We start from the raw sequence: 26,904 nt of genomic DNA on the forward strand, positions 1-26,904 counted from the left end.
GAAAGAAAGAAAGAAAGAAAGAAAGAAAGAAAGAAAGAAAGAAAGAAAGAAAGAAAGAAAGAAAGAAAGAAAGAAAGAAAGAAAAAGAAATTTCTCGGCATCTCATTAAATGGTAACTCCAAACTTCAAATTGCTCAGGTCAAAATTTTGGTACCATTCTGATTCTTCTTTTTCCCTGCCACCATATATGCAATCCATTAGCTAGCCCTTAAAGTACTTCCAGAATCCAACCACTTCTCACTGTATCCTCCACTTCTGCACTAGTCCACACCACCATGAACTTTTGCCTGGATCACTACAAGAACCTCCTGGAAGAGTCTCCCCACTTTTGCCTTTGTCCTCTCCAAGACTGAGTGATCCTTCTGAAGCTAAAGTCTGTTCATATCACTCTTCTTCACAACACACTCCAATGACTTGCCACATGACTCAGACTAAACCCAACATCCTCACAATGGTCTACTCAACATTCTATGTGTCTTGCTTTTTAAATTTAAAAATATAAATACAGGAAGCAGCATAGTGGCAGTTAAGAGCATGTGGTCAAGGTCCACTTGCCTGTATTCAAAGCCTTCTATTAATTATCATCAATAGCTGTGTGGCTATTGGGCAACTAACTTAACCTCTTAGTGCCTACATTTCCTCATCTGTAAAATAATTACAATATCCATATCATAGGGTTGTTGTGAGGATTGATAAATTAATACTTCTAACATGCTTACAATAGTGCTGAAATAAACATAAAAGTAAAAAATGACAAAAGGCATTTTATGCTATTAGCAAATATTTCATTATAAATTCTGTATGTAAGAAAACATGTCTCCAATGGTCCTATCTATAAGAATTTATAAATACCCCAGATATCTTTCAAACAGGATGAAAAAAGTTTTGGTTAAATAAATTTAAGATGAACCATCATTGTTTGATTTTTAAAAATTTATTCTGAGTTTAAGATTAGAATGGACTATCCATCATGATTTATGCTTTTAAATATTTTGGTAATTTAAAGCATCCTGATGCTGAGCTCCTTAAATATCCATCTACTTCCTAATCAATAATACTTTCGTTCTTAAAATAGATATGATTTGTTCCCTTTATCATGTAGATTGATTTATAAAGTGTACTTTACTTTTCTGCTTTACTTCTGGACTTACATTACTGTTTTAAAATGAAACAATTTGATCTAAACTAATACAATAAACAAAAACTTAAGGTGTGTTCCTACATAGACGTATGGTAGGCACAGTAGGGAGAGGAGTCAGGTGGAAGTTCCAGCAGAGTCCCTCAGGAATTGCTTTCTGATCCACAGAGGAGAAGGCCTTATGCCCACAAGAAAATTTATGTAGATTATTAAGTGGAAAGACCTATTTAGAAAGAGGCCAAATATGCATTTGAATGCAAAGGAAGTCACAGTATTTGTTCAGAAAACCAAGAGATAGTCAGGGCTTGTGGAAGATTAATGAAGGGGTCTTAATTTTGTTCAAGAGAGACTTTTTTGATAGCTGAGTTGAACTTTTAGAATATATGTTGTGACGTTCTGTTAATTGTGGAAAATTCTTCTGGTTCTAAATGGAAGTTTGGTGTAAACTGATCCTGTTGCTGAAACTCTTAAAGGTCTGTAGGGGTGGGCTACTGATAGCTTCTTGGTAAAAAGAAACTTCGCATATTTGCCAACAACAAATGTCTCTCAGGCTCAACAGTCATGCAGATACTCAGAATTCCTCTGGAAATGTGAGGGGAGAATTAGTACTATTTTGCCTGTGCACTCGAAACAAGGGACACCATTTAGTGAAAATGTACTTGTCAATCACCGCTAGTCTGAAACTTACCATTTCACAGTATTTGCACTAATAAAGAATATACAAATGAATAGTGCCCTTCTAAAATGCCATCATCGTTCATTCTTGTCAAATTACACACTTTCCTTGTTTTTCTTTTATTTTAAAAGAAAGTTGGCCCTGAAACACCATCCAGACAAGAATCCAGATGATCCAGCTGCTACTGAGAAGTTTAAAGAAATCAACAACGCCCACGCAATACTTACCGACATCTCAAAAAGAAGCATATACGACAAGTACGGATCGCTGGGACTCTACGTAGCTGAGCAGTTTGGAGACGAAAATGTTAACACCTACTTCATGCTGTCCAGCTGGTGGGCAAAGGTGAATCTGAATTTCCTTTCTTCACAAACAATCTCCTGTAACACCATGATATTAATCACTCTTTTAGATTCCATCTCAAAGGAAGTCTGACCTTCCTGCTATTAAACTCTGGTAAATGAAAGGAGATACTGCTTCCTCTGAGTGCTATTATTTAGGATCATTTCTGGTTTAGCTCAACAAATAATTGTAAGATACAACATGATTTAAAATACTTCTAGACATTAATTGTATTTGAATTTGGAGCTCCAGATTAACTCTTTATAATGACTAATTAAGGAGTGACTCATTGCTCAAAACCAAAAATAATTTATTAGTGTGACAACTGCTTAATAAATTAGTATAGGGCAAATTTAGCCATGTCCTTTACTATCTATAGCATAGGCTACATCAGCAAACACAATACTGGGGAGAATGAGTGGTAATTATGTCAGAGACTCACTTGGAGCCTGCTGTGAGGTAGAGGAGAAAGAAATGAGGGGGAAAATGTGAGAATTTACTAGTGGAGGACAGGGAATTGGAGAAGCAGAGATGGGGGACAGAGAGCAAAATGGATACCTAGTCAAGAAAAAGGTGACATTTTTAAGGGCTTAGTGCAATCAGAATTGACTTTTGTGAGGTAAATTTTGTTTGGTTTCCTAGGAATCTCTAGTATATATATGTTTGGTGATGGTTTTTACTTGTTTGTGAATATTAATATCCTTATCTTCTGATAAAAGTATATTTACACATGGGTCATACATGTAGTCCATCAACATATTTTGTGGACAGTTCTCATTCATATAAGTTCAATACATAATAATATGTATTAAATATCTAAAAAGGCAAGTTTAATAGTAGTATCTGATTGCTATTTTCTTCCACTAAATCTTGCTAAATTGAGTTTTACGTATGCAGGAAGAGAGAGAATATGTTTTTGTACATCAGCATGCAAAAGGATTCTTGCAACCTAGCCTAATTTGCTTACTATAGTCTTCAGAGTTCTGTTTCTCGGGGATACCTGGGATTTCTATTTGAAACCCCTTTCTCTATTGTTGAAGACTTAGGGGAGAGACAAGTTCCTGTTGAGAAGATTTGGAATTTGGAATGAGAGTGTACACACTGACAATGTCATTTATGACAATAGATTGAATGTTCATAGGACCGTACAAGCTTTTGTGGGTTTGCTTGGGAACCCAACCTCTGGGCGTGACATTGCTCCTTGGGAAGATACTGCAGAGGCAGGTCCAGATAATTACACATATTCATCTGATGGCACATCAGGTCTTGCCTGCATAAAAATGAGAATAAGTTTCCTTACTCTGGAAGCTGACAAAATTGATCAAAATTAATACGAACAAGCAGAATCTGCCCAGTAGTGTGAGAGATACACAACATAATTCCTGGTGTGGTTCTTTAAACATAAGACCACAAAAAAACATCTTTACCTTCTCCTTGTTTCACAGCACCCATCAGAGTGGCCCTGCATGTAGCAATCATGTGTTAAATATGCATGACATGAATGAATCAGTGTACCACAAAGATACGTATTTGTAAAAATATTAGACATCTACTTGTGCCTAGTACTGTACTAAGCACTGTAAGGGATAAAGCAAGGTTATTTCCACAGAAGGCAAACAATCAAATTGGAATAAAGAACAAAACAGTATATGAATGAAAAGAAAAGTTCAGAGAAGAGAACAATATGGGAATTGCATAGTAGAAACAAAAAAGACAAAAATAACTTAAAAAAGGGAGGAGTTTCATGGGGCAATGGCTCAAGAACACTGCACAGGAGGGTGTGGAGACAGTGAAGTGGCCGGTGTTGTAGTTGTTTTCAGAGTGACTTACCTAAGACTACGAAAATGTAAATTATCTGTAGCGAAGAGATTATATGTTTGAGGATGTGAATGAAGCTCCCCTACTCCAAGGCACCAGAGGCTCCACCTCACACCTGGGGCCAGAGTCAGAGATGAAGTCCCAGTCTACGAAGCAGGAGTGGGGCAGGTGAGGGCTGTCAGCATTACAGATTTCTACCTGAAGTTATTGAAGAAGTACTCAGGCACACAAGTCCTCTTTATCCCTCTTGCTCCCTTAATTAGATAAAATCTGTGTTTTGTTTTGTTGTTTTTGAGACGGAGTCTGGCTCTGTCGCCCAGGCTGGAGTGCAGTGGCCGGATCTCAGCTCACTGCAAGCTCCGCCTCCCGGGTTCACGCCATTCTCCTGACTCAGCCTCCTGAGTAGCTGGGACTACAGGTGCCCGCCACCTTGCCCGGCTAGTTTTTTTTCTTTTTTGTAGAGACGGGGTTTCACTGGGTTAACCAGGATGGTCTCGATCCCCTGAGCTCGTGATCCGCCCGTCTTGGCCTCTCAAAGTGCTGGGATTACAGGCTTGAGCCACTGCGCCCGGACAAAATCTGTGTTTTAATTAAAGGTGTATAAACCCCTTTCTTTCTATTTCAAATTGCGTATTTTTGATAAAATCATAAATTGATTTTGCTCAATTCACAAAAACTGACTTTTTATAACTTCACATTGGACGAGTTGAGAGTTTCTTTTAATTTTTAGCTATAACAAACAGTGAGCAAACCCTTTATGTTTTGGGGGAAATCCTGCTGCCATTCACCAGGCAGAGCAAATAATTTGTCTGTTTATTACTTGATACAATCATTAATTCAGCTGGTATTTTATAAGCATCTAACACATACGAAGTACTAAGTCCTTCAGTAGGAGGAACTGAAAGATGACTAGCTGACAGTGCCAGCTTGCAGGAAGCTCATGGTCTAGTCCAATGAGACAGACCTATAAACTGATCAATGTTCTAAAAATATCACTTAAAAAAAGCACCAAAGTAGAAGTCTGCATGAAATGCAATTGGGGACAAAGGAGGGAGTCATTGTTTGGGGCAGGATCAGGAAGGATGTCATAGAAGGGATCTTTAAGATGAGTCTTACACACCAGGTGGATATTTTGTTAGGTGACTGGGGAACTGGGAGGTGAATGTCCAAACAGATGAATCCACAGGGAGAGCAGAGCTATAAGGCAAGGAAAGGCAAGAACAGGGCTGTGCTGGTGCAGGGAGGCATTGGCAGAGCCAGATCACCATCATAAGGAACTTGGCTGTATCTCAGAGGCAGGAGCGCCATTGCATGGGTTCAAAAGAACATGTATTTCAGAAAGTTCACTCTATCAGCAATGCGCAGCAGGGATTTGAGGGCAGCCAGAGGGGAGGCAGGGAGGCCAGTTGGGAGGCTGCTGAAGTGTCCAGACTAGACATACTGAAGGTCTGTTCTGAAGCCCTGCTGGCCGGGATAAAAGCATGAGGGAGGATACAAGAGACTTGAGGAGAGAAGCTCTCTAGGACTTGGTGACCAGCAGGAATGTGAGTGTAGGAGGGGGAGGTATTGGACAGTTCATTCTTCATCATTCTGGTGAGGATGATTCAGTTCCTCTGGGCAGGGGGCTTGCTAACTCATTTAACCTGCAGAGATTTTGTTGGTTGGTTTTTTGGTTTTTGTCTTGCTTTGCTCCGCTCTTAATAATGATCATCATATAGCTTAAGAATAAAAAAAGAAACTCCATACTTTATTACTTTGGCTACAAGTCATTTCCTCTGGGTCTAATTTATTAGGCAAAACTTTACCAGGAAATTGATTTCCAAGGAAGTGAAATCGTTCTTATGTGGAGTAAGCATGAGGGTGAAGATGTGGCCTGTGGGGTGAACTGTGAAGTCTTCAGGTCTCTGGGGGTAACTGGGTGCAGACTTGATTTCATGGGTTCTCCCCTCACCGTGTCACCCCTCATCCTCATTTTGCTTTGCCTCTGTTTCCCTAGGCCCTGTTTGTCATCGTTGGCCTCTTGACAGGCTGCTATTTTTGCTGCTGCCTGTGCTGCTGCTGCAACTGCTGCTGTGGGCATTGCCGGCCCAAGTCATCAGTGCCAGAAGAGGACTTCTATGTGTCCCCAGAAGATCTGGAGGCACAGATCAAATCTGACATGGAAAAAGGTGGGGTACGATGAGAGCAGAGGTAGTGGGTGTCCATTCATAGGCCTGAGCAAGCACCAGGTCCCACAGAGACAGCTATCACTGTAGTAGGAGAACTCCCACAACCAAATGGTTGGAACCTCACAGACTGTCAGCTTTGGTACAGCTTCTGGGGAGAATGAAAAGACAGATACCTTTACCAGGCATAGAGAAAAGCAGTTCCTGATGCCGTTAGAAAGAAAATCATGAAATATGCTGATGATGAAGCAAAGGAAATACAATTCAGGTCTCATTACAAGAGAGTGAGCACTGGATTCAGGGAGGATTGGATGAAAACGCTCAGGGCAGGAGAACCAAGGTAGAATTTTTTTTGCAGAAAAAGCATTTCAGCCAGTTCCTTTAGGATCCTCTTTGAAATAGAAGGAAGTGGGCATCAAAAAAAGTCACCAACCCTTGACTTTGCTTTTTTTTAATGACTTCATTATGAATTTGGGTGAACTAGGAGAGAGAAGTCCTTCTTTATCTGAAATGTAGCTTCTTTCAGGAGTAGCCTCAAACCAGCATCAAGGATGGGGCTATTTGCTTTGCTAACCCACCTCCGTATGTCCATGTGTATGCATGACTGTGATGTAGTACTTGATTCTTCAAGTTCATTCTATCCAGAAATGAAAAAAATTTAAAAGTTTAAAAAAGATGAGAGCTCACAGGATTCACAGCACCAGGAATACTTTATGGCCTCTGGGCAATGCCTTTGTTTAAAGAAGCTGGGGTCAGACCTGCCATTGTCCTGCTCCACCTTACAGCCAAGATCCTCCTGTCATTCTCTCCCATTGTTCTCTCTCATAATTGTCCTGGAGTACAGACTTCATCACTGAATCCTCAGAAAAACCTAAACAGCCAAATAAAAGAATTACTTGATAATTCAGACAGTAGCCCATTTTTATCAGAACTGCTAAGATTAGGAATAGTTTACTTTTCTGGACTATATTGTACTCTGATTCTTTTGATCACACTGAAATGGAAATTCCAGGTCATCAAGCATCAGAGACCAGTTAAAGGCTTCCACACACGTTTTATTCCCTATGAAATGCAGTGCTAAGTAATATCCAGGTATTACCCACCCTGACTCTAGCTCAGAGGAAGGGGTCTTCAATCATGTGAATTGTGCAGACTCCCAGACTCTTTCAGGATTGGGAGCTCAGAGAGGACAGAAGGGGTTTTCTTGAAACCTGGGACCCCTTGCTGTGGGGACCTATAGGTGGCCAGTCCAGCAAACAGAGGTGGTGTTCTGACCATTTTTTATTACTGACCTTGAAGTCAAATTGTGGGCCCATGGTGAAGCAGAATTATAACTTTCCTTTCCTTTATTTGAGATATAAAAGGACAAATTAATCTTTTAATGGGGGCATATACACCAAGAAGACCAAGCAAGCAGGATTACAAGTAAATGGGTTAAGGAGTAATGTATGCATGGAATATCTGTTTCTTCAGGAAGAGGTCCATGACGTTGACACAGCTTGCCTAAGAATGACAATCCTAGGGTCTGAATCCCATCTGCTCTTGTAAAGGAAAGAAACTGTTACAAGATTATGTCAGGGACTGCTGGCCGCATAGACCACAGGATCTCCCATAACATCCATCAACCCAGCCCAGTTCTCAGTCACTGACAGAGGACCAGAAGAGACAGCAAGATAGGGGAGTATCTTCAACATCCTCCACTGGGTCAACCTAACTGAACTTTTCCTTTACAGTGGGAAAACCAAACCTAGGTGAACTGAACTTAGATATCCCTAATCCAGTGTTTCACACTTCTCTGAACAACCTCACAGTCTTTCCTGTTTAAAATTAGATAAAAACTCCACCAGGTCATTTCAGTAGACCTTCTTTGTGGAAGATTTCTTTTTTGGAACAAAAATCCATACTAGGTGCCAGATTCCACCCAGATTTCCTCCCTGCTGGGTGATTGGTGATGAATCTACATGTCTCTCACTGTGCTAAGCTCTGACACCCCAGAGCTACCAATTCCATCACAGAGGTCAGATCTTGGATGAAGTAAACCATGATCCTGTTTGACTATGTTATTAAGAATTCTTAACCAAAAGGAAAAGCTTTATCTTATTTATTTATCTTATTAAATATTTAACAGCTCATATGCAGGGATCCAGATTTTGTGGGACTTGAAATTTACACAATTTGGGCAAACCTCTTTAAGAAAAAGAACACAAAATTAAATCTGAAAGTGAATATATATTTAGAATGAGAAAAAGAAATCACAACAAATTGCAAGGCTTAAATACTTAAGAATACCATAAATGTCACAAAATCTAGAAAAATAGCAATTGTTTAACTCTCTGGTACACCTCTGCAATACGCTTCCCCTGAGGTTTTGTGGCTACATATCCATTGATTGCTTCTTCATATTAATATAGCAATAATTTTGTAGTATTTTCTTTTTATTTTCTTTTTCTTGAGATGAAGTCTCTGTGTTGCCCAGGCTGGAGTGCAGTGGAAGATCTCGGCTCACTGTAACCTCTGCCTCCCAGGTTCAAGCCTTTCTCCTGCCTCAGCCTCCTGAGTAGATGGGACTACAGGCATGTGCCACCACACCTGGCTAATTTTTTGTGTTTTTGGTAGCGATGGGATTTCACCATGTTAGCCAGAATGGTCTTGATCTCCTGACCTCGTGATCCTCCTGCCTTGGCCTCCCAAAGTGTTGGGATTACAGGCATGAGTCACCACGCCTGGCCATTTTGTAATATTTTCTATGAAATAAATAGAAAAATCTGCCTTTCCTCTAGCATGTTTGATCAAAAAGTTTTATTACTGGTAAATTAGAAAAGTTTATTTCAGCTTTATGACTCATTATTGATAATGTTGTCTACATTTTTAGGGGTTGTTGTCAAATTCAGGGAAACACCTATATAATTTATTTCATACAGAAGTGAGGCCGGGCGCAGTGGCTCAAGCCTGTAATCCCAGCACTTTGGGAGGCCGAGATGGGCGGATCACGAGGTCAGGAGATCAAGACCATCCTGGCTAACACAGTGAAACCCCATCTCTACTAAAAAATACAAAAAACTAGCCGGACGAGGTGGCGGGCACCTGTAGTCCCAGCTACTCAGGAGGCTGAGGCAGGAGAATGGCGTAAACCCGGGAGGCGGAGCTTGCAGTGAGCTGAGATCCGGCCACTGCACTCCAGCCTGGGCGACAGAGCAAGACTCCGTCTCAAAAAAAAAAAAAAGAAGATGTAAGATTTGGAGGAATTTTCCACAGGACACCTTTGATTTTGTACATTTCAAACCTTGTTGTCCTTACTGCATCTAATACTCCCAGCATCAGAGCCCAATGGACACATTCACATTGTGTAACATCACCTCTGGTTTAGATTTTCATGTCCCCTCAGCAAGTGAATTGGCACAGTGAGCTGTAGGAGTCTACCTAAAGCCATTTCTGCACTCGTAGGGCTAACAATAATTCACTACACACAGAGTTCCTGCAAACCACAAAAACATATCCCACTAAATTCAACTGAAACCTAACCCTAACTCTTTATCCCCTTAATCAAATCCCCAAAATGTCTACAGTTCCTCTGTTGCCATTCATCAGACAGAGAAATGTGACAGAAGGGAAGTCAAAGTGGAAAGAGATGTTTTTGTTGATTGCGGCCAGAATATCTTTCTTTTGCAAATTACAAAAAAACATGAATACATCTTTAGGGCCCCAATAGGCCCTTGGAAGGCTGTGCACAGGTGAGGATCCTTGAGCTTAAGTTTCATTAACTGTGCAGTAAATCCAGCACTGTTCTTGGATCTACCCTTTCCTTTTAAGGAACTGTGCCTTATTTGCAGTTAGTTGTATTAGCTAGATTCACATTTGTACTCCACTAACCCAGAGTTCAGGCTGGTTAAGAATGAAAATCAGACTTCATCTGAAGACTAAGCTTTCTGGACTGTGGTCCATTAAATGGACTGCACTTGCATCCACTCTGCAAAAGAAGGGAACCCACTTAAGGTTCTTTAAGAAAATACACTTGAAAGAGTCTACTAGCCACTTAAAAATCAAGTGACTCAAGACAAAGAATAAACAGCATTCATCAAGGTTTGAATCCATTAGAAGGCACTGGTATGACATTAGGGCTTTAAGAATCTTATTTTAGTGATTCTAAAACTTCATTAAAAAAATGGCAGACTTTTTCTTACTTGGGGAATCCTTCATTCTTAGGTAGGATTTAATCATAAAATCTTAGGATTTTAGACTTGGGAGGAATCTGAGGAATCAACCCTCACCGCTGCATGGCTTTTCCAGCCAGCTGCTCATTTGAAAGCTGCCTGTGGTGGAGAGGTTTAGGATTTTGTTTGTAAGTAAGAGATGCCCATAAAAATTCAACCACCAAAGGAGGGCGTAGAGTCCACATTAACTCTACAGTCCACCCTCAGGCACCACTCAGGGATACCAAAACACAATTACATTTACACAATTTTTGTATACATTTTTTTTTTGTTTTACAAAAGTGTGGTATCCACATATTATTACGCCCTTTTCCTGCTTCTTTGCAGAGGAAAATTTTGATAAAATCATATTTATCAGTTCTTTTTAAATGATTGTGCTTTATTTTGGTGTTATGTTGAGAACTCAAACTACCTTTATGTCATAAAGACTTTCTCCAATGTTTTCTAAAAGTTTTTGAGTTTTATGTTTAACATTTAGATCTATGACCCATTTTGAGTTAATTTTCATATAAAGTGTGAGGTTTAGGTCCAGACTCTTTTTTTTTCTTGAATATGGAATCTAATTGTTCTAAGACCATTTGCTGAAAATGGTCTATGTATCCTCTACATGGCTTCTACTATGTATCCTTTGTTCATTGAATTGTCTCTCCCTCTTTGCCAAAAATTAGTTGGCCAGGGTTGGGCAGGGTGGCTCACATCTGTAATTCCAGCTTTGGGAGGCTGAGGCTGGTGGATCGCTTGAGGCCGGGAGTTCAAGACCAGTCTGGCCAACACAGTGAAACCCTGTCTCTACTAAAAATACAATGATTAGCCGAGCATGGTGGCAGGTGCCTGTAATCCCAGCTAATCAGGAGACTGAGGCACAAGAATTGCTTGAACCTGGGAAGCAGAGGTTGCAGTGAGCAGAGATTGTGCCACTGCACTCCAGCCTGGGTGACAGAGCAAGACTCTGTCTAAAAAAAAAAAAAAAAAAAAAAAAAAATTGGTCATATTTCTATGGACCTATTCCTGTATTCTCTAGTCCGTCCCATTGATCTATGTGTAGGAATCTACCTAAAGTCATTTCTACACTTGTAGGGCTAACAATAACTAACTACACACAGAGTTGCTGCAAACCACAAAAACATATCCCACTAAATTCAACTGAAACCTATCCCTAACTCTTTATCCCCTTAATCAAATCCTCAAAATGTCTACAGTTCCTCTGTTGCCACTCATCAGACAGAGAAATGTGATCTCATCAATTCCACACTGTCTTGCTGTCTTGCAGCTTTAAAGTAAGCCTTAAAATCAGATAGTGTGATTCTTCCAACTTTTTTTTTTTTTTCAAAATTGTTTTGGCTCTTCTAGTATCTTTGCTTTGCATATAAATTTTAGAATCAAGTTGTCTATATCAACAGAAAAATCCTGCTGGGATTTTTATTGAAATTGCATTAAATTTGTAGATCAGCTTGGAAAGAATTGACATCTTTACTATGTTGAATATTCCAATCCATCACACAGTATGTATCTCTACTTACCCAGGTCTCATTTGATTTCTTTCACGAACATTTTGTAGCTTTCAGCATACAAAGCTGGTATGTCTTGTTAAATGGGTACCTAAGTATTTCATTTTGGAGAGAGCTATTGTAAGTGGCGTTGGTTTTAGTTTGCAGTTGTTCATTGCAAGTATTTACAATTTCTTTCTGTGTTGCCTTTGTATCCCATGTCTTTGCTAAACTCATTTAACAGTTTGGATTTTTGTGAGTGTGTAAATTCCTTGGGATTTTCTATGCAGACAATTATATCATCTACAAATAGAAACAGTTTTATTTCTTCCATTCACATCCGTATTCCATTTGTTTCTTTTTCTTGCCTTGTTGCACTAAGATTTCTAGCACTTTGTTTGCTGCTGTGTTGTTACTGTCTTAAAATTCTTAATTTTTGAATAAGGTACCTCACATTTTCATTTTGAACTGGGTTTGGCAAGTTATATAGCCACTACTGAGGATATTTCCTCATGTGGACTATAAAATCGGGATTTCAAGTTTGATGACTTTTGCCAACAGAATTTTTCTTCGAAGGAACTATTAGCTAACTTTACATTTACATTTTAAAATCTACATTATATAAGGATGTTTAAAAGAACAGAGCAGCCAATCCTCACTGGCAAGGAAAAAGACAAAATGCCTCCAGAGCATAATACTCTGGTTTTAGGGAAGGAGAAAACAAATTAAGATGAGACAAGGTGGGATGGGGAAGACTAGGTGGAGCCAAAGCTTTATATTAATTACCCATCTAAATGCTATGTTACAGATTATTATACTGTACTTGGAGATTTGACCAGCATGTGAAGATTACCACAGGAAATTAATTTTTCATACATGAGCACTGATTTTAAGGAAATATGGTTAGCAGTTCTTTCTTCTATTATTCTCCCCATCTTTTATCCAGAAATGTCAAGATGCAAAGTATAGTAAAACTACTATGGGGCAATCTTTACTCCAGAATAAAAGTAATAGCTACTTAACATTTTGTGTTCTTATATCTTACTGTATGAACAAATAAGAGAAAGGAACAGTGGTTAACTGGGGAAATATATTTATGATTTGAATTCAGTTACTGTAGTAGTCTGTTTTCACACTGTTATAAAGATACAACCAGAGAATGGGTAATTTATAAGCAAAAGTTTAATTGACTCACAGTTCTACATGGCTGAGGAGACCTCAGGAAACTTACAATCATGGCAGAAAGTGAAGGAGAAGCAAGCACCTTCTTCACAAGGCAGCAGGTGAGAGAGAGAGAGTGAGCAAAGGGGAAGTGCCATACTTTTAAACCTTCAGATCTCGTGAGAACTCACTCACTATCGTGAGAACAGGATGAGGGACACCAGCCCCATAATCCAGTCACCTCTCACCAGGTCCCTCCGTTGACACATGAAAGTTAAAATTTGAGATAAAATTTGATAGGGACGCAGAGCCAAACCATATCATTCTGCCCCTGCCCCCTCCCAAATCTCATGTCCTTTTCACATTTCAGAACAAATCATGCCTTCCCAACAGTCCCCCAAAGTCTTAACTCATTCCAGCATTAACTCAAAAGTCCAAGTCCAAAGTCTCATCTGAGACAAGACAAGTCCCTTCTACCTATGAGCCTGTAAAAGCAAAAGCAAGTTAGTTACTTCCAAAATACAATGGAGGTACAGGCATTGGGTAAATGTTCCCAATCCAAATGGGAGAAACTGGTCAAAACAAAGGGACCACAGGCCCCAGACAAGTCTGAAACCTGGCTGGGCAGTCATTAAATCTTAAAGCTCCAAAATCTCCTTTGATTTTATGTCTCATATCCAGGGCAGGGTGATGCAAGAGGTGGGCTCCCACAGCCTTGGGCGGCTCTGTCCCTGTGGCTTTGCAGGGCTCTGCAGGGTACAGCCCTTGCAGCTGCTTTTCCTAGCTGGCATTGAGTGCCTGTGACTCTTCCAGGCTCTTGGTGCAAGCTATTGATGGATCTACCTTTCTGGGGTCTGGAGGATGGTGGCCTTCTTCTCACAGCTCCACTAAGCAGTGCCCCAGTGGGGACTGTGTGTGGGGGCTCCAAACCCATATTTCCCTTCTGCATTGCCCTAGCAGAGGCTGTCCATGAGGGTTTTACCCCTGCAACAGACTTCTGCCTTGACATCCAGGCATTTCCATACATATTCTGAAATCTCGGCAGAGGATCTCAAAGTTCAACTCTTGTGTTCTGCACACCAGCAGGCCCAATACCACATAGAAGCCACCAAGGTTTGAGGCACCCTCTGAAGAGTACCTTGGCCCCTTTCAGCCTCATCTGGAGCTGGAGTGGCTGGGTGCAGGGCACCAAGTCTTGAAGCTGCACAGAGCAGTGGGGCCCTAGACCTGGCCCGAGGAGCCATTTTTTTCTCCTAGGCCTCCAGGCTTGTGATTGGAGGGCCTTCTGTGAAGGTCTGTACATGCCCTGGAGACAGTTTCCCCATGATCTTGGCTATTAACATTCAGTTTTTCGTTACTTATGTAAATTTCTGCAGCAGGCTTGAATTCCTCCCCAGAAAATGGATTTTTCTTTTCTATCATATAGTCAGGCTGCAAATTTTCCAAACCTTATGCTCTGCTTGCTTTTTAAATATAAATTCCAATTTCAAACCATCTCTTTGTGAACACGTATAACTGGCTTTCAGAATCAGCCAGATCACCTCTTGAATGCTTTGCTGCTTAGGCATTTCTTCCACCAGATACCCTAAATCATCTCTCTCAAGTTCAAAGTTCCACAGATCTCTAGGACAGGAGCAAAATGCTGTCAGTCTCTTTGCTAAAGCATAGCATGAGTGACCTTTGCTTCAGTTCCCAACAAGTTCCTCATCTCTGTCTGAGATGACCTCAGCCTGGACTTCATTGTCCGTATCACTATCAGCATTTTGGTCAAAGCCATTCAACAAGTATCTAGAAAGTTCCAAACTTTCCCACATCTTCCTGTCTTCTTCTGAGCCCTCCAAACTGTTCCAACCTCTGCCTGTTACCCAATCCCAAAGTCACTTCCATATTTTCAGGTTGTCTTTATAGCAGTACCCCACTCTGCCTGTACCAATTTTCTGTATTAGTCTGTTATAAAAATGCCACTCTGTTATAAAAATACCACCTGAGACTGAGTAATTTATAAACAAAAGAGGTTTAATGGACCTCGCAGTTCTGCATGGCTGGGGAGGCCTCACGAAATTTACAATCATGGAGGAAGGTGAAGGAGAAGCAAACACCTTCTTCACAAGGTGACAGGAGAGAGAGGAGTGAGTGAAAGGGAAGTGTCACACTTTTAACCCAATCAGATCTTGTGAGAACTCACTATCATGAGAACAGCTTGGGGGAAACCATCTCCATGATCCAGTCACCTCCCTCGACACATAGGGATTCCTACTCAAAATGAGATTTGACCAAACACCACAAATTTCACTTTTAAGTACATGTTATAGGACATTATAACTATTTCTTAATTTATGAAAATCCAAATTTGAAATATCAAATCCTTTCTTAATTGTTGACTTATAAAAACTATTAGAAATATTTCTCACCTGCCCTAAGAGAGTTTTAACAGTTCTAATTATATATCTAAGACTTTGTCTTGTGTATTTGTTATTGTGTGCATATTCAGACATGCCTAGTCCTTGACTCTAGCTGAAATCTAAGATACCTTTTGACGATATAAAATTGTACCAAACTCTGTTCAGTAGTGGTGGTACAGTGTGGGATTTGGTAGCAAAGGGGATAGATTTGTTTGGGTTTTTATGTCCCTTTAAACTATATCAGAAAATATAATCCAGCTTCTACCTTTAAGAAATAAATGGGGGAAAGTTCAAACAGTGGCATCTTCAGTATTCACTGGCAACTACAGAACTTATAAGTGGATTCCTATGTCTTTCTTAAAATAGAAATATACTCCCAATGGGATCCCAAGAACACAGAGGCATTCTATTGTTCTTATGAATCAATCAAGATCAAATGGAAGATAGATAGTGTCTTGGGGGAACCCTTCCCCAGTTTTGTTGTCTTTGAAAATTTGAAACCTTAAAGGTAAAAGGTAATAGGTACCAACTTATTTCCCTTACTTTCATATGCTCACAAGTTAGGAGCTCTACTTTGTGAAATTTTGGGTGGTATGTTTAAAAAAAGCTCACTTAGACCCTATACTCCTCTAGCAGCTGAAGGCCACAATGAAATAGAATTCCACTATGAGGGCCTTACAGACCATCTTGAGAGAGAGCCTTATTTCGTGGGACAATGTAAGTGTATGTAGTATGTGTGTGTGCATGCATGCATGTGTGTGTGTGTGTGTGACAGAGAGAGAGAGAGAGAGAGAGAAAGTATGGAGCAAGAGCCCAAATTGGAACCAGTTACCTCTGAACACCCTGGCAAAGCAAACCCACAATGTAAGAGCTAAATTCAGTTTGATTTTTCCAAGCTGAAGGCAGTAGAATGACCTCCAACCAAAATTTCCAGCTAAACCCTAAAAAACAAAACAAAACAAAAACCCTAAACAAAACAAAACAAAAAACTGTGAGTCATGATTGCCCAAATTTTTTTAAAGGAGGGAGAATAAAAGAAAAAGAGTTTTATACTATTGACCTTGGATCTAAAAATGTGAGATTCAGTTCATAGAAAAATCTGTTGACTGCTTAACTGTTCTTGCCACTCACCTGGATAAAACCCAAATACATTCACAACCACAAAACCACTGAGATGAAGAGGCCATATGGCTTGTAATTAGACTCTCGCTCTTGGCCAAGATATTGAGACATTTATTACATTGCTATTTAGTATTTATCACATCTTACTGCCCAGGAAAAAGGCATCAAGGAAGAGATTAAATTCATCTTTCCCCTTTTTGCCACTCCCCACATTTCATGCTTCTTCCTACCCCTTTCCCCCAATCAAAAGGAATCAATTTCTAGAAATAATGCATGGAAAACAGTGTTTGCAACTAGTCAAGAATGCTGTGCTTCTTCTTTATATGGAAACAGCAAGAAAGTCCCATCAAGGTCTTAGGCCAGAGCAGTAGGACAGGTTTGTCAGCTCTGAATGCTCCCCCAAAAAAGCAGCTCAAAGTGAACCCAAGATTTCTTTGATTTTTGGCCATCAAGGTTCAGTGAGCAAACTGACTGGTCAGGTTTATTGAGATAGTCTTCGGACAGCAAACATTTACTGATCACTTAGTATTTGCCTGATGCTATACCAGGGGCTAGAGAAAGTAAAGACATAGTTCCTGGTACTTTGGACCTTACAAACTAGCAAGGGAGATGGGGACAAAAATATTAAATAAATAATCACACAGAGAACTAGTTAATTTACAGGTATATAAGCCTGCCAAAGGAGAAGTACAGGGGCTGTGAAAGTGAGCACTTGGGGCCTCACCTGCATGCACATTGAGGACACTTTCCCAGGAAGTGACATTTAAAGCAGAAGACTTTAAGAAGGAGGAGGAGTTGAGGGGTAGGGGACTCTGGGGATGGTGCACTCTAGAAGGGACCAATCTTAGTACAAGCAAAGAACTATCACAGCCTCTCCCCATATTCTTGTGGATAAGATGGTGAATGGCGCTTTGCATGCCAGGCAAGGCAGGTAGAGTCATATTGCGCTGTTTTATTGAATAGTTTTATCAGGTAATCGAATGAAGCAAGTTGTGCAATGACTATTTGTGCAAAGAAACCCAAACTGAGATATGCTTAGACAAAGGTTCAAACCATCAAAATGAAACGTGATACGTGGAAGTAGCTGGAATCCCCAACAGTTTGCTAGAGAAGTGCAAGAGTGGTAGAATTACCTAGGAAAGGGGGAAAGGGACTTGAGAGACTCCATGGAGAAAAATGCAAAAATATAGAGGGGAGGTGAAATATTATTCAGCCGTAAAAAGCAATGAGGTAGTGATACATGTGGATGCTACAATGTGGATGAACCTGGGAAGATCATGCTAGATGGAAGAAGTCAAACACAAAAGGACAAACATTGTACGATTCGATTTATATTAAATATTCAGAATAGGTAAATCCAAAGAGGCAGAAAGTAGATTGGTGGTTGGCAGGGCCTGTGGCACAGGAAAAATAGGGAGCAACTGTTTAATGGGGACTGGGTTTCCTTTTGGGGAGATAAAAATGTTTTGCAATTAGACAAAGTGTGAGTCATACATTAGCTGTATTTGTACTCAATGCCACTGAAGTGTTCACTTTAAAGTGGTTGGTTTTAAGTTATGTGAATCTCATTTCAATCTTAAAAATATGTAGTAAGGGAGAAGGTAGACCAAGATTTGACTAGAGAAAGAAACTGAACATCCTTCCTTCAGAAAAGGAGAGTCCTTTGTTCTCTGCAAATTCATGCAGCACAGCGAGTGGAGAATATCACAGGCCTAAGGAAGGCATTAAAATTCCCAAAAAGGGACAGCAAAAAGGTGACTCAGCCTTTTATGCCAGCTAACTTGAGGGCAATCCACCCCAGGGACTAGGACACAGGGCTGTGGAGTCAGACAATCCTGGCTCAGGCTTCAGCTCTCTAAGTTACTGGTTGAGGTTCTGGGGATAATTTACCTAACTCCTTTATCTGTTATTGTTTTTCTCAAATAATAAATAGATACAAATAAATATGACCTGGGTTTCTACCTCGGAAAAAGAATGTTACCGTCACCTTTAGAGCTCCTTGTTTGCTCTTCCCTCCTCAGATGTAATGATCTTAAATCATGTGTGACCAGTTCTTACTATTCTTTTTAGTATTACAACTTTATTTATAATTCTAATGGCATACTGCTTGGTTTTCCCTATTTTTGAACTTCAAATGAATAGATTTATATGCAATAATTATCTTTCTTCAACTTGCTTTATTTTTACTGTGTAATATTTCTTTTTTTAAAAAATAGTTTCAACTTTTATTTTAAATTTGGGGTACATGTGCAGGGTTGCTACATGGTATATTGTGTGATGCTGAAGTGTGGGGTACAGATCCTGTCACCCAGGTAGTGAGCATAGTACCCAATAGTTAGTTTTTTAACCCATGCCTCCTTCTCCCCTGCCCACTCTAGCAGCCCACAGTGTCTGTTATTCCCATTTTATGTCTATGTGTGCTCCATTCAGCGTTGTCCTTCTGAGATTCATTCACATTGTGGCTGTCATTCATGTATTTTCACTGTTGTATAATATTTTGGGAGGCCATCCCATAATTTACTTATCCATTCTACTGCTAATGGACATTTGAGTACCGTCCACATTTGCCATTACAAACGGTGCTGTTATGAATGTTCTTGCATGTATTTTCTGGTGCATGAATGCTAGAGTTTTTCTAGGTATATGTATACAGAGGATGTAATTATTTAGTCAAAGGATACACACTTATATAACTCATTAGGTAACACTGAGCAGTTCTGCAAAATCATTGCACTGATTTACATTCCCATTAACAGTTAATGAGAGTCCCTGTTGCCCCACACCCTTGCCTACATTTGACATCCCCAGATGGCAAATGTGTGACAATCTTGTAGGTGGTAAACGGTGTGCCATTGCGGTTCTAGTTTTTATCTCCTTGATTAAAGTTGAACATCTTTTCATATGTTCATTGTTCATTGGGGTTTCCCCTTCTATGAAATGCCCATTCAGATCTTTTGCGGGTTTTAAGATTGTATCATCTGCCTTTTCTTTACTGATTTTTAAAATATTCTGGATATTGATTCTTCATTGATTATGTTTATTTAAAACATATTCTCCCAGTTTGTGACTTGGTGTTTTACTCTTTATGGCATCTTTTGATGAATCAAAGTTCTTGATTTTAATGTTGACAGACTTTCAGTCTTTGCCTTTATGTTTAGTGATTTTTGTGTTTTGATTAAGAATTCCTATACTAACTCAAACATATAAAGATATTCTCCGATATAGATTTTCAAAGTTTTATAGTTTTTCCTTTTCACATATAAGAGTTTAATCACCTGGAATTGATTTTTTACATGTGGTATGATGTGGGACTCCAATTTCATTTTTTTTTCCAGATAGAAAACAAATTGTTTCAGCACACTGATTTCTAATTTTGGTTTTGATAAACATTAAGTTTCAATAGATATATGGAGCAGTTTCTGGGCTTTCTGTTCTAGTCCATTGGTGATTTTGCTTATTTTATGCAATACCAAGCCCATTTATAATAATCCCTAATATCTGTTTAAGCAAGTCCTCCTCCCTTGTACTTCAGGAGAGTCATATATCCTTAGTATTTTGCTTTCTTATATAAATCTCAAAATCAGGTTTTTGTCAAGTTCTTTAACAAGAATTCCCTAAGCAAAACTTTTTAGGATCTTGGTTAGAAATGCAGTGAATCTACAGATCCACAGGTACAATTGACACCTTTAAGAATTTGAGTCTTTTAATATGTGACATGGTATATTTCACCATTTATTGGCTTTCACTAAGGATGTATTTTCTGTATCTTTAGTTATATTTATTTTTTATTACTTTACCATTTTTCTTACTATCAATCAATTATATATGTATTTTTCTACTTGCTTTTTGGCATATAGAAATGTACTTTTAAAAACATTGATTTTTGAATCCAAGAAACTAGCTAAACTCTCTTGCTAATTTTAATTATTTACCTGTAGATTCTTTAGGGTTTCTACATAACTGTTTGTCTCATCTGTGAGTACTGACAGTTTTGATTCTTCCTTTCCATCTCTTATCATTTTTTCTTGATTTTTTAAACCACACCAAGTATGTGAACCCAGTTTTTTCTCTTGCCTTTCTGTGTTTGCCAAGACTACTAGTAAAATGTTGAAGAGAAGGTACTTTCAGGGTTGCATCATAATTAGTAAGTTTGCTATAGGTTTTTGATTGGGTTAAGAAAATTGTCTTCTATTCATATTTTTTTAGGACTTCATATTTGATTGTGGATTAAAATTTTATCAAATATTTTTTCTTCATCAATTGAGATGGTCCTGATTTTTCTCCTTTGATCTGTTAATGTGATGAATTATATGAATTGGTTTTCCAATATTAAAGCAACCTTCTACTCCTTAGATAATTAAACTCAGTGTAGTCTTCATGTATTAACTATTTTATTATTTGATGAAATGAGCTGTCAATATTTTGTTTGAGATGTTTGTGACAATGTTAATGAGTGAGAGTGGTCTATAATTTCCCTTCCTCAAACTTTTTACCCTACTGTATTTTGTATCGAGATTATGCCTCATGAAATAAATTGCAAAGTATTCCTTTGTTTTTTACTTCTCTTGGAGAGTTTGTGTAATACTAGGATTCTTTCTACAGGATTTTGAAGAACTTTCTGGGCTAGCGTGTAACTGCAAATTTTAAACTATTGATTTAATTTATTTAATGTTTATAGACCAGTTAGATTTCCCTTCTTTTTTATTTACAAAAAGAAAAAATGGTTTCTTCAAGATATCCTCTTATCCTTTACACATCTATAGTATCTGCAAGATTATTCTATTTTTTATTCTTTACATTGGTCATTCCTCCTTTCTCTCTGTTTTTTTTTTTAACCATTCTCACCAGATGTCTTACAATCTTATCAGTCTTCTCAAATAAACAACTTTTGGTTTTGTTGATTGGTTCTACTTAATTTCTTTCTTTCTTCCTTATTTCTCAGTTTATTTTGTTCATTTTCTAACTTCCTTTTATGCTTCTTAATTTTCAGCCCTTCCTCTGTTCTTACATTAAAAATTTAAGAATAAATTTTAAATTTTCCTATAAGCTATACTTCAGCTTCACACACACACACACACACACACACAAACTCACACACACATACACACGCACACACACACACACACACACACACAGACGTTCTTATATTGTTCTCATCATCTGAGTTCTAAATATTTTCTGATTTCTATTATGATTTTTTTCTTTAATGTGTAAGCTAGGCCTGTGTATATATTAATTTTCAATCTTGGGATTTCGAGGTTACTTCTTGTTGTTTGTATCTAACTTGACTGCTCTGTGATAAGAAAATGTCAACACTATGATACCAGTGCTTTGAAATGTCTTAGGACTTGCTGTACAGCCTGGAACTTAGCCAGTTTTTATAAATGTTCCACATTGCTTCAAAACAACACATTCTGCATTTGTTAGGTTCATTGTTCCATATATGTCTATTGCATAAAGCTAATTTATTGTATATATTAGTTTGCTAAGGCAGCCATAACAAACTACTACAGACTGGGGCTTTAAACAACAGAAATTTATTCTCTCACAGTTCTGGAGGTCAGAAGTCAGAGACCAAGGTAGCAGGGTTGGTTTCTTCTGAGACCCCTCTTCTTGTTTGGTAGCTGTTCATCTCCCTGTGATTTCACATGGTGTTTCCTCGGTGTCCAAATCTCTTCTTATAAGGACATCAGTCCTATTGGATTAGGGCCCACTCTAGTGACCTCCTTCTAATTTAATTACCGCTTTAAAGACCCTATCTCCAAATATGTTCACATTGTAAGGTACTAGGAATTAGGACTTCAACATACGAATTTTGGGGGAGACACAATTCAGTCCACGACATAGTCCTTTTCAAATTCTACATAAGATTTCCTTGCTTGATTTCATGAGTTAGGTGCTGAAAGCAGTCAAATTTTCCACTGTGATGATGAAGTCTTCTGTTCCTCTATAAAGTTCTCTTGAGTTTTGATTTATGATTTTGATTTTGAGGTTATGTTATTAGTGTATATAAGTTTAGAATATTTACAGATACTTGGTGAACTAAACATTTTATTATTATGGAGTTACTTCTAGCTCCAGAAATGCTTTTGCCTTATATTTTATTTTGTCTGTTAAAATATACTTACATTAGCTTTCTTCCCATCAGTGTTTGTGTGGTAAATATATTTTCATCATTTTACTCTCCACTTTTATCCTTATTTTCTAATGCAGCTTGGGTTTTTAAAATTCAGTCTGACAATATTTTTCTTTTAAATAGAGTATTATATCCATTGGTATTTATTACCATCAATATAATGTACTTTGATCTTTTTCTATTAACCTACTTTTTGTGAGAAGCAATATAGAAATAGTCTTGAAGAGAACAGACCTCTGAGAAACACTGCCTTGGTTTGAATATCAGCTGTATTACTTCCTACCCGTGTAACGCTGTCCTGGTTACACAATCTGTGCCCCCGTTTTCTCATTTGTAAAATGGTTATAATAACAACCCTACCTCATAGCATTATTATAATTTTGAGTGAGTTAATATACATAAAGTGCTAAGAACACTGCTGGATACATAATAAGATATATACATATACCTAATTTTTGGTAATTTTTTATCATTTTATTTATCACTTTAAGTTGACATGTTTTTTCTATTTCTCTTTTTTATTCTTTTAAATTGTCAGAGTGTCTTTTCTTATTTAATTTCCTTCTGTCCTCTGATTCAGAAATAATATTCTCTTTTGGAATTACCCTGAAAATTTATCAAACATACTTAATTTGTCAAAATTTAAAGCCAATTATTATCTTTACCGTCCTCTTGAACAATACAAGAATTTTGTAACACTCTAACCCTGATCAACCTCTTTCTGACTTAAACATTACTTTCATATTTTAGATTTTTCTCAATTTTAAGCCTCATACATTTTTATTACTGTTTTATATTTAATAATTATTTGGTTTTACTGACATATTTACTGTTTTTAAAAAATTTTTTTTACACCTCAGTTATTTCATCTGATAACTGTTTCTGCCTGAATTATATCTTTTAAATTGAGTCTGCAGTTAGAAAAATTTGTTTTTACTGTCTGAAAATATCTTTATCATGCTCTTTTAAAAAAGAAATGTAACTTATTAAGAGAGTTTGTCAATAAATATAGATTGATGTCTTCTTTCAGTATATTGGAGACATACTTTCTTTCATAGTTTTTTTTATAGTTTCATAGTTTTTTTTAGCTCCACAGTTTTAGCTTCCATATTTGCTATTGACAAGTAAGATTGCTTTTAAAATCCTTGTCTTTTTTTTTTTTTTATTTTCAGACGGAGTTTCGCTCTTGTTGCCCAGGCTAGAGTGCAGTGACACAATCTTGACTCACTGCAACCTCTGCCACCCAGGTTCAAGTGATTCTCCTGCATCAGCCTCCCGAGTAGCTGGGATTATAGGCGCCTGCTGCCATGCCTGGCTAATTTTTTTTTTTTTTGTATTTTTTGTAGAGATGGGGTTTCACTCCATTGTCTAGGCTGGTTTCAAAGTCCTGACCTTAGGTAATCTGCCTGCCTTGGCCTCCCCAAGTGCTGGCATTGTAGGCGTGAGCCACCGCACCTGGCCCAAAATCCTGTCTTTTGTTCTTCAATGTGACTAAGATGTTTTAAAGATGGGTTTCTCTCTCTTTTTTTTTTTTTTAGACAGAGTATCACTCTGTCACCAGGCTGGAGTGCAGTGGCACGATCTCAGCTCACTGCAACCTCCGCCTCCCAAGTTCAAATGATTCTCCTTGCCTCAGCCTCCCGAGTAGCTGGGATGACAGGTGTGCACCATCACACACAGCTAATTTTTGGATTTTTAGTACAGACGGAGTTTCACCATGTTAGCCAGGATGGTCATCCCCTGACCTCGTGATCCAACTGCTTCAGCCTCCAAAAGTGCTGGAATTACAACAGTGAACCACTGTGCTCTTTAATTTGTCCTGGCTGGTTCTATGGATTGGTGTATTTCATCAATTCTAGAATAGTCTCAACCATCAAATCTTCAAATATTGTGTCTCCTTTTTTTATTTCTTTCTGAAAGTTATGTTAGATATGTTAGACCTTACAATTCTTTCCATCATGTCCTTTAACCTCTTTTATATTTTTCTCTTTGTCTCTGTTAAATTTTGGATAATCTCTTCCAATCTGTTTTCTACTTCACTAATTTTTTCTTTAGCTGTTAAGCCAATTCATGAAGGTTTTTTCCATGTTTTAATCTCCACAAATTCTCTTTAAAATTTTAAGATCTATTATTTTATTTAATTTAATTACTTTTAAAATGTAATTATTTTGTCTTCTGTGTCTGATAAATGCAGTTATTGAAGTCTTTCTGGGTCTGATTTGGCCTTCTGCTGTTTATATTGGATCTTAGTATGCATTGTTTCTATATGTAATCGCTCTCTCTCTATCTCTCTCTCTCTCATTCTCTCTCTCTCTCTCTTTGACACACACACACATCTATTTCTCTACCTCTAATTGTTTTTACTATGAGCTCATGTTTCTTGTAATTTTCTGATGATATTTTGAGGCCTAGGTTGAAGGTGAGGTCATTCACTTTTACTAAGTGCCTGAGAGCACATCTTGCACTGGACCTCTTTAAACTAAATTATCATCTTGAGGTTTCTTAGAACACAGAGGTTTTGAAAACTTCGTCGTCCAACTTGTGTATTCATTGGCTTGCCATTAAACATTTTTAGGGCAGCTTTCTCAACTTAGCACCCAGATTAAAGGCTAACAAATCTCTCTATAGATTTAGGAGTAGATTTAGTGATTTTAGAGACAGCATAACCATTTTGGGCACTAGCTTTATCTGAGGAGATTTCTATTAGACTCTCCCTCTAAGCAAACTCCCAGTTTTGACTGCTGTCCCAAGAAGGGCTAGTCATCCAATTGTATACTACTTAATGCCAGGCTGCATCTTTCATATAAACTATACCTTCCCTGTAGATATACATTGTAGTCTATATGAAAGGTGCCCTTTGATAATGTTCTGTTTCCAAGCTGCACAACTATATGTGATGGTTCTATCTGTATCCCCACAAGATGGTGAAAACTAAAGTTCAAGTTCACCAGGTTCAGCAAGTACCCTCCAGGTAACAGCTGGGTTTGGTGCTTTGGTTTTATAATTCCATAACTGACAAAACTTGAATAAAGAGTAAAGACAGTGCCTCCTCCCTTTTGAAGTCCTTAAAATGGTAAATATATTGATATCTTATGAATTGAGTTGATTTGCCAGTCATGATTTCAACAAAAATACCTATCACTTGCTTCATTAAAAGAACTGTAACATGATGAAAGTGTTTATTGCTTTGCTTTGTTTATTTTTAGATGTGGACTTTCCAGTTTTTCTCCAGCCTACAAATGCAAATGAGAAAACACAGCTAATCAAAGAAGGATCTCGGAGTTATTGCACAGACTCTTGATATTGAGCCCTCTGAGAGTTCACAGTCCCTCCTCTCAGTTCAGTCTTGTTTCCAGATGGTCGTAGGGGAGCATGTGGGGCATAAAGTGCTGTGAACTTTTCCATCTTGGTATTTTATTTTTGGGTTAGGAAAACATGATTGCTATATAATTTTCTCAGTTTGCAGACTTTCTCTCTGAGTAGAATTTCTTATGAAACACATTCAATTTGGGTGAATAAAGGCCTGAAGAGTTATTTTATGCTCCTTGCCTGATGTAGGACAGTGGAATTGTACAGCCTTTATGAACCTGCCCTTTATGTGAGGCAGATCTGATTCCTAACTGACCAAAGTAATATTCCAGAACAGAAGCCACTTTTCTTCCATGTAGCACAATATTCATCTACCACAAACATCATCATCAAAATATATGAGAACCTATAAAGAGTTTTTGTGTGTGGAGCCTCTTCCATGTCAATATTCAATAAAGTTATAGAAATGTTTCAAGAGCCAGGAAAGGATGATTAGATTTCTTAAAAATCACATTTTTAAGGTATATTTTTGGAACATTAAAAATTGGCATTTACTGAAAACTGGTAAGTAAAACCAGGAAGAAACAGGTTTTGTGTGTACTTTTAGATTGGCTTGAAAACAAAACAAAACAAAACTTCAACCTGGTTAAATGTTGTAAGTGAACCAGAAAATCATTCTGAGCCTGAACCAGCCCCATCAGCATGTTGATCATTTTCTAGTAAAATAATTTTTGTATAACTGGCTCAGATTAGCCAAACTAAGGGGAAAAAAAACAAAACAAACAAACAAAAAAAGAAAACAAAAAAAAACACATGAAGGGGTAGAACTCTAAACTCTAGAGCCTAAATTTACACCAAAACGCATATCACCACATTTTTGTTAAAATTATTTGCCTTGACAGAAATTGCTCAGCTCTGTGCATGTTACACAATTTAA

At 38.1% G+C, this 26,904-nt stretch overlaps 1 protein-coding gene across 1 annotated transcript in view; it reads left to right on the forward strand.

Annotated features, from left to right (window-relative positions):
* Positions 1–26,446, forward strand: part of DNAJC5B (DnaJ (Hsp40) homolog, subfamily C, member 5 beta) — an 81,153-nt gene extending 54,707 nt beyond the window's left edge. Inside the window, exons 4-6 of the mRNA XM_011940881.1 lie at positions 1,946–2,159; positions 5,971–6,142; positions 25,865–26,446. Of these exons, the coding sequence (XP_011796271.1) occupies positions 1,946–2,159; positions 5,971–6,142; positions 25,865–25,959 (481 nt within the window). The 3' untranslated portion in view covers positions 25,960–26,446. The remainder of the gene's footprint in view (positions 1–1,945; positions 2,160–5,970; positions 6,143–25,864) is intronic.
* The last annotated feature ends 458 nt before the right edge of the window (positions 26,447–26,904 follow it).

This window comes from Colobus angolensis, unplaced genomic scaffold (assembly GCF_000951035.1).
Source record: "Colobus angolensis palliatus isolate OR3802 unplaced genomic scaffold, Cang.pa_1.0 Scaffold194, whole genome shotgun sequence".
Lineage (NCBI taxonomy): Eukaryota > Metazoa > Chordata > Mammalia > Primates > Cercopithecidae > Colobus > Colobus angolensis.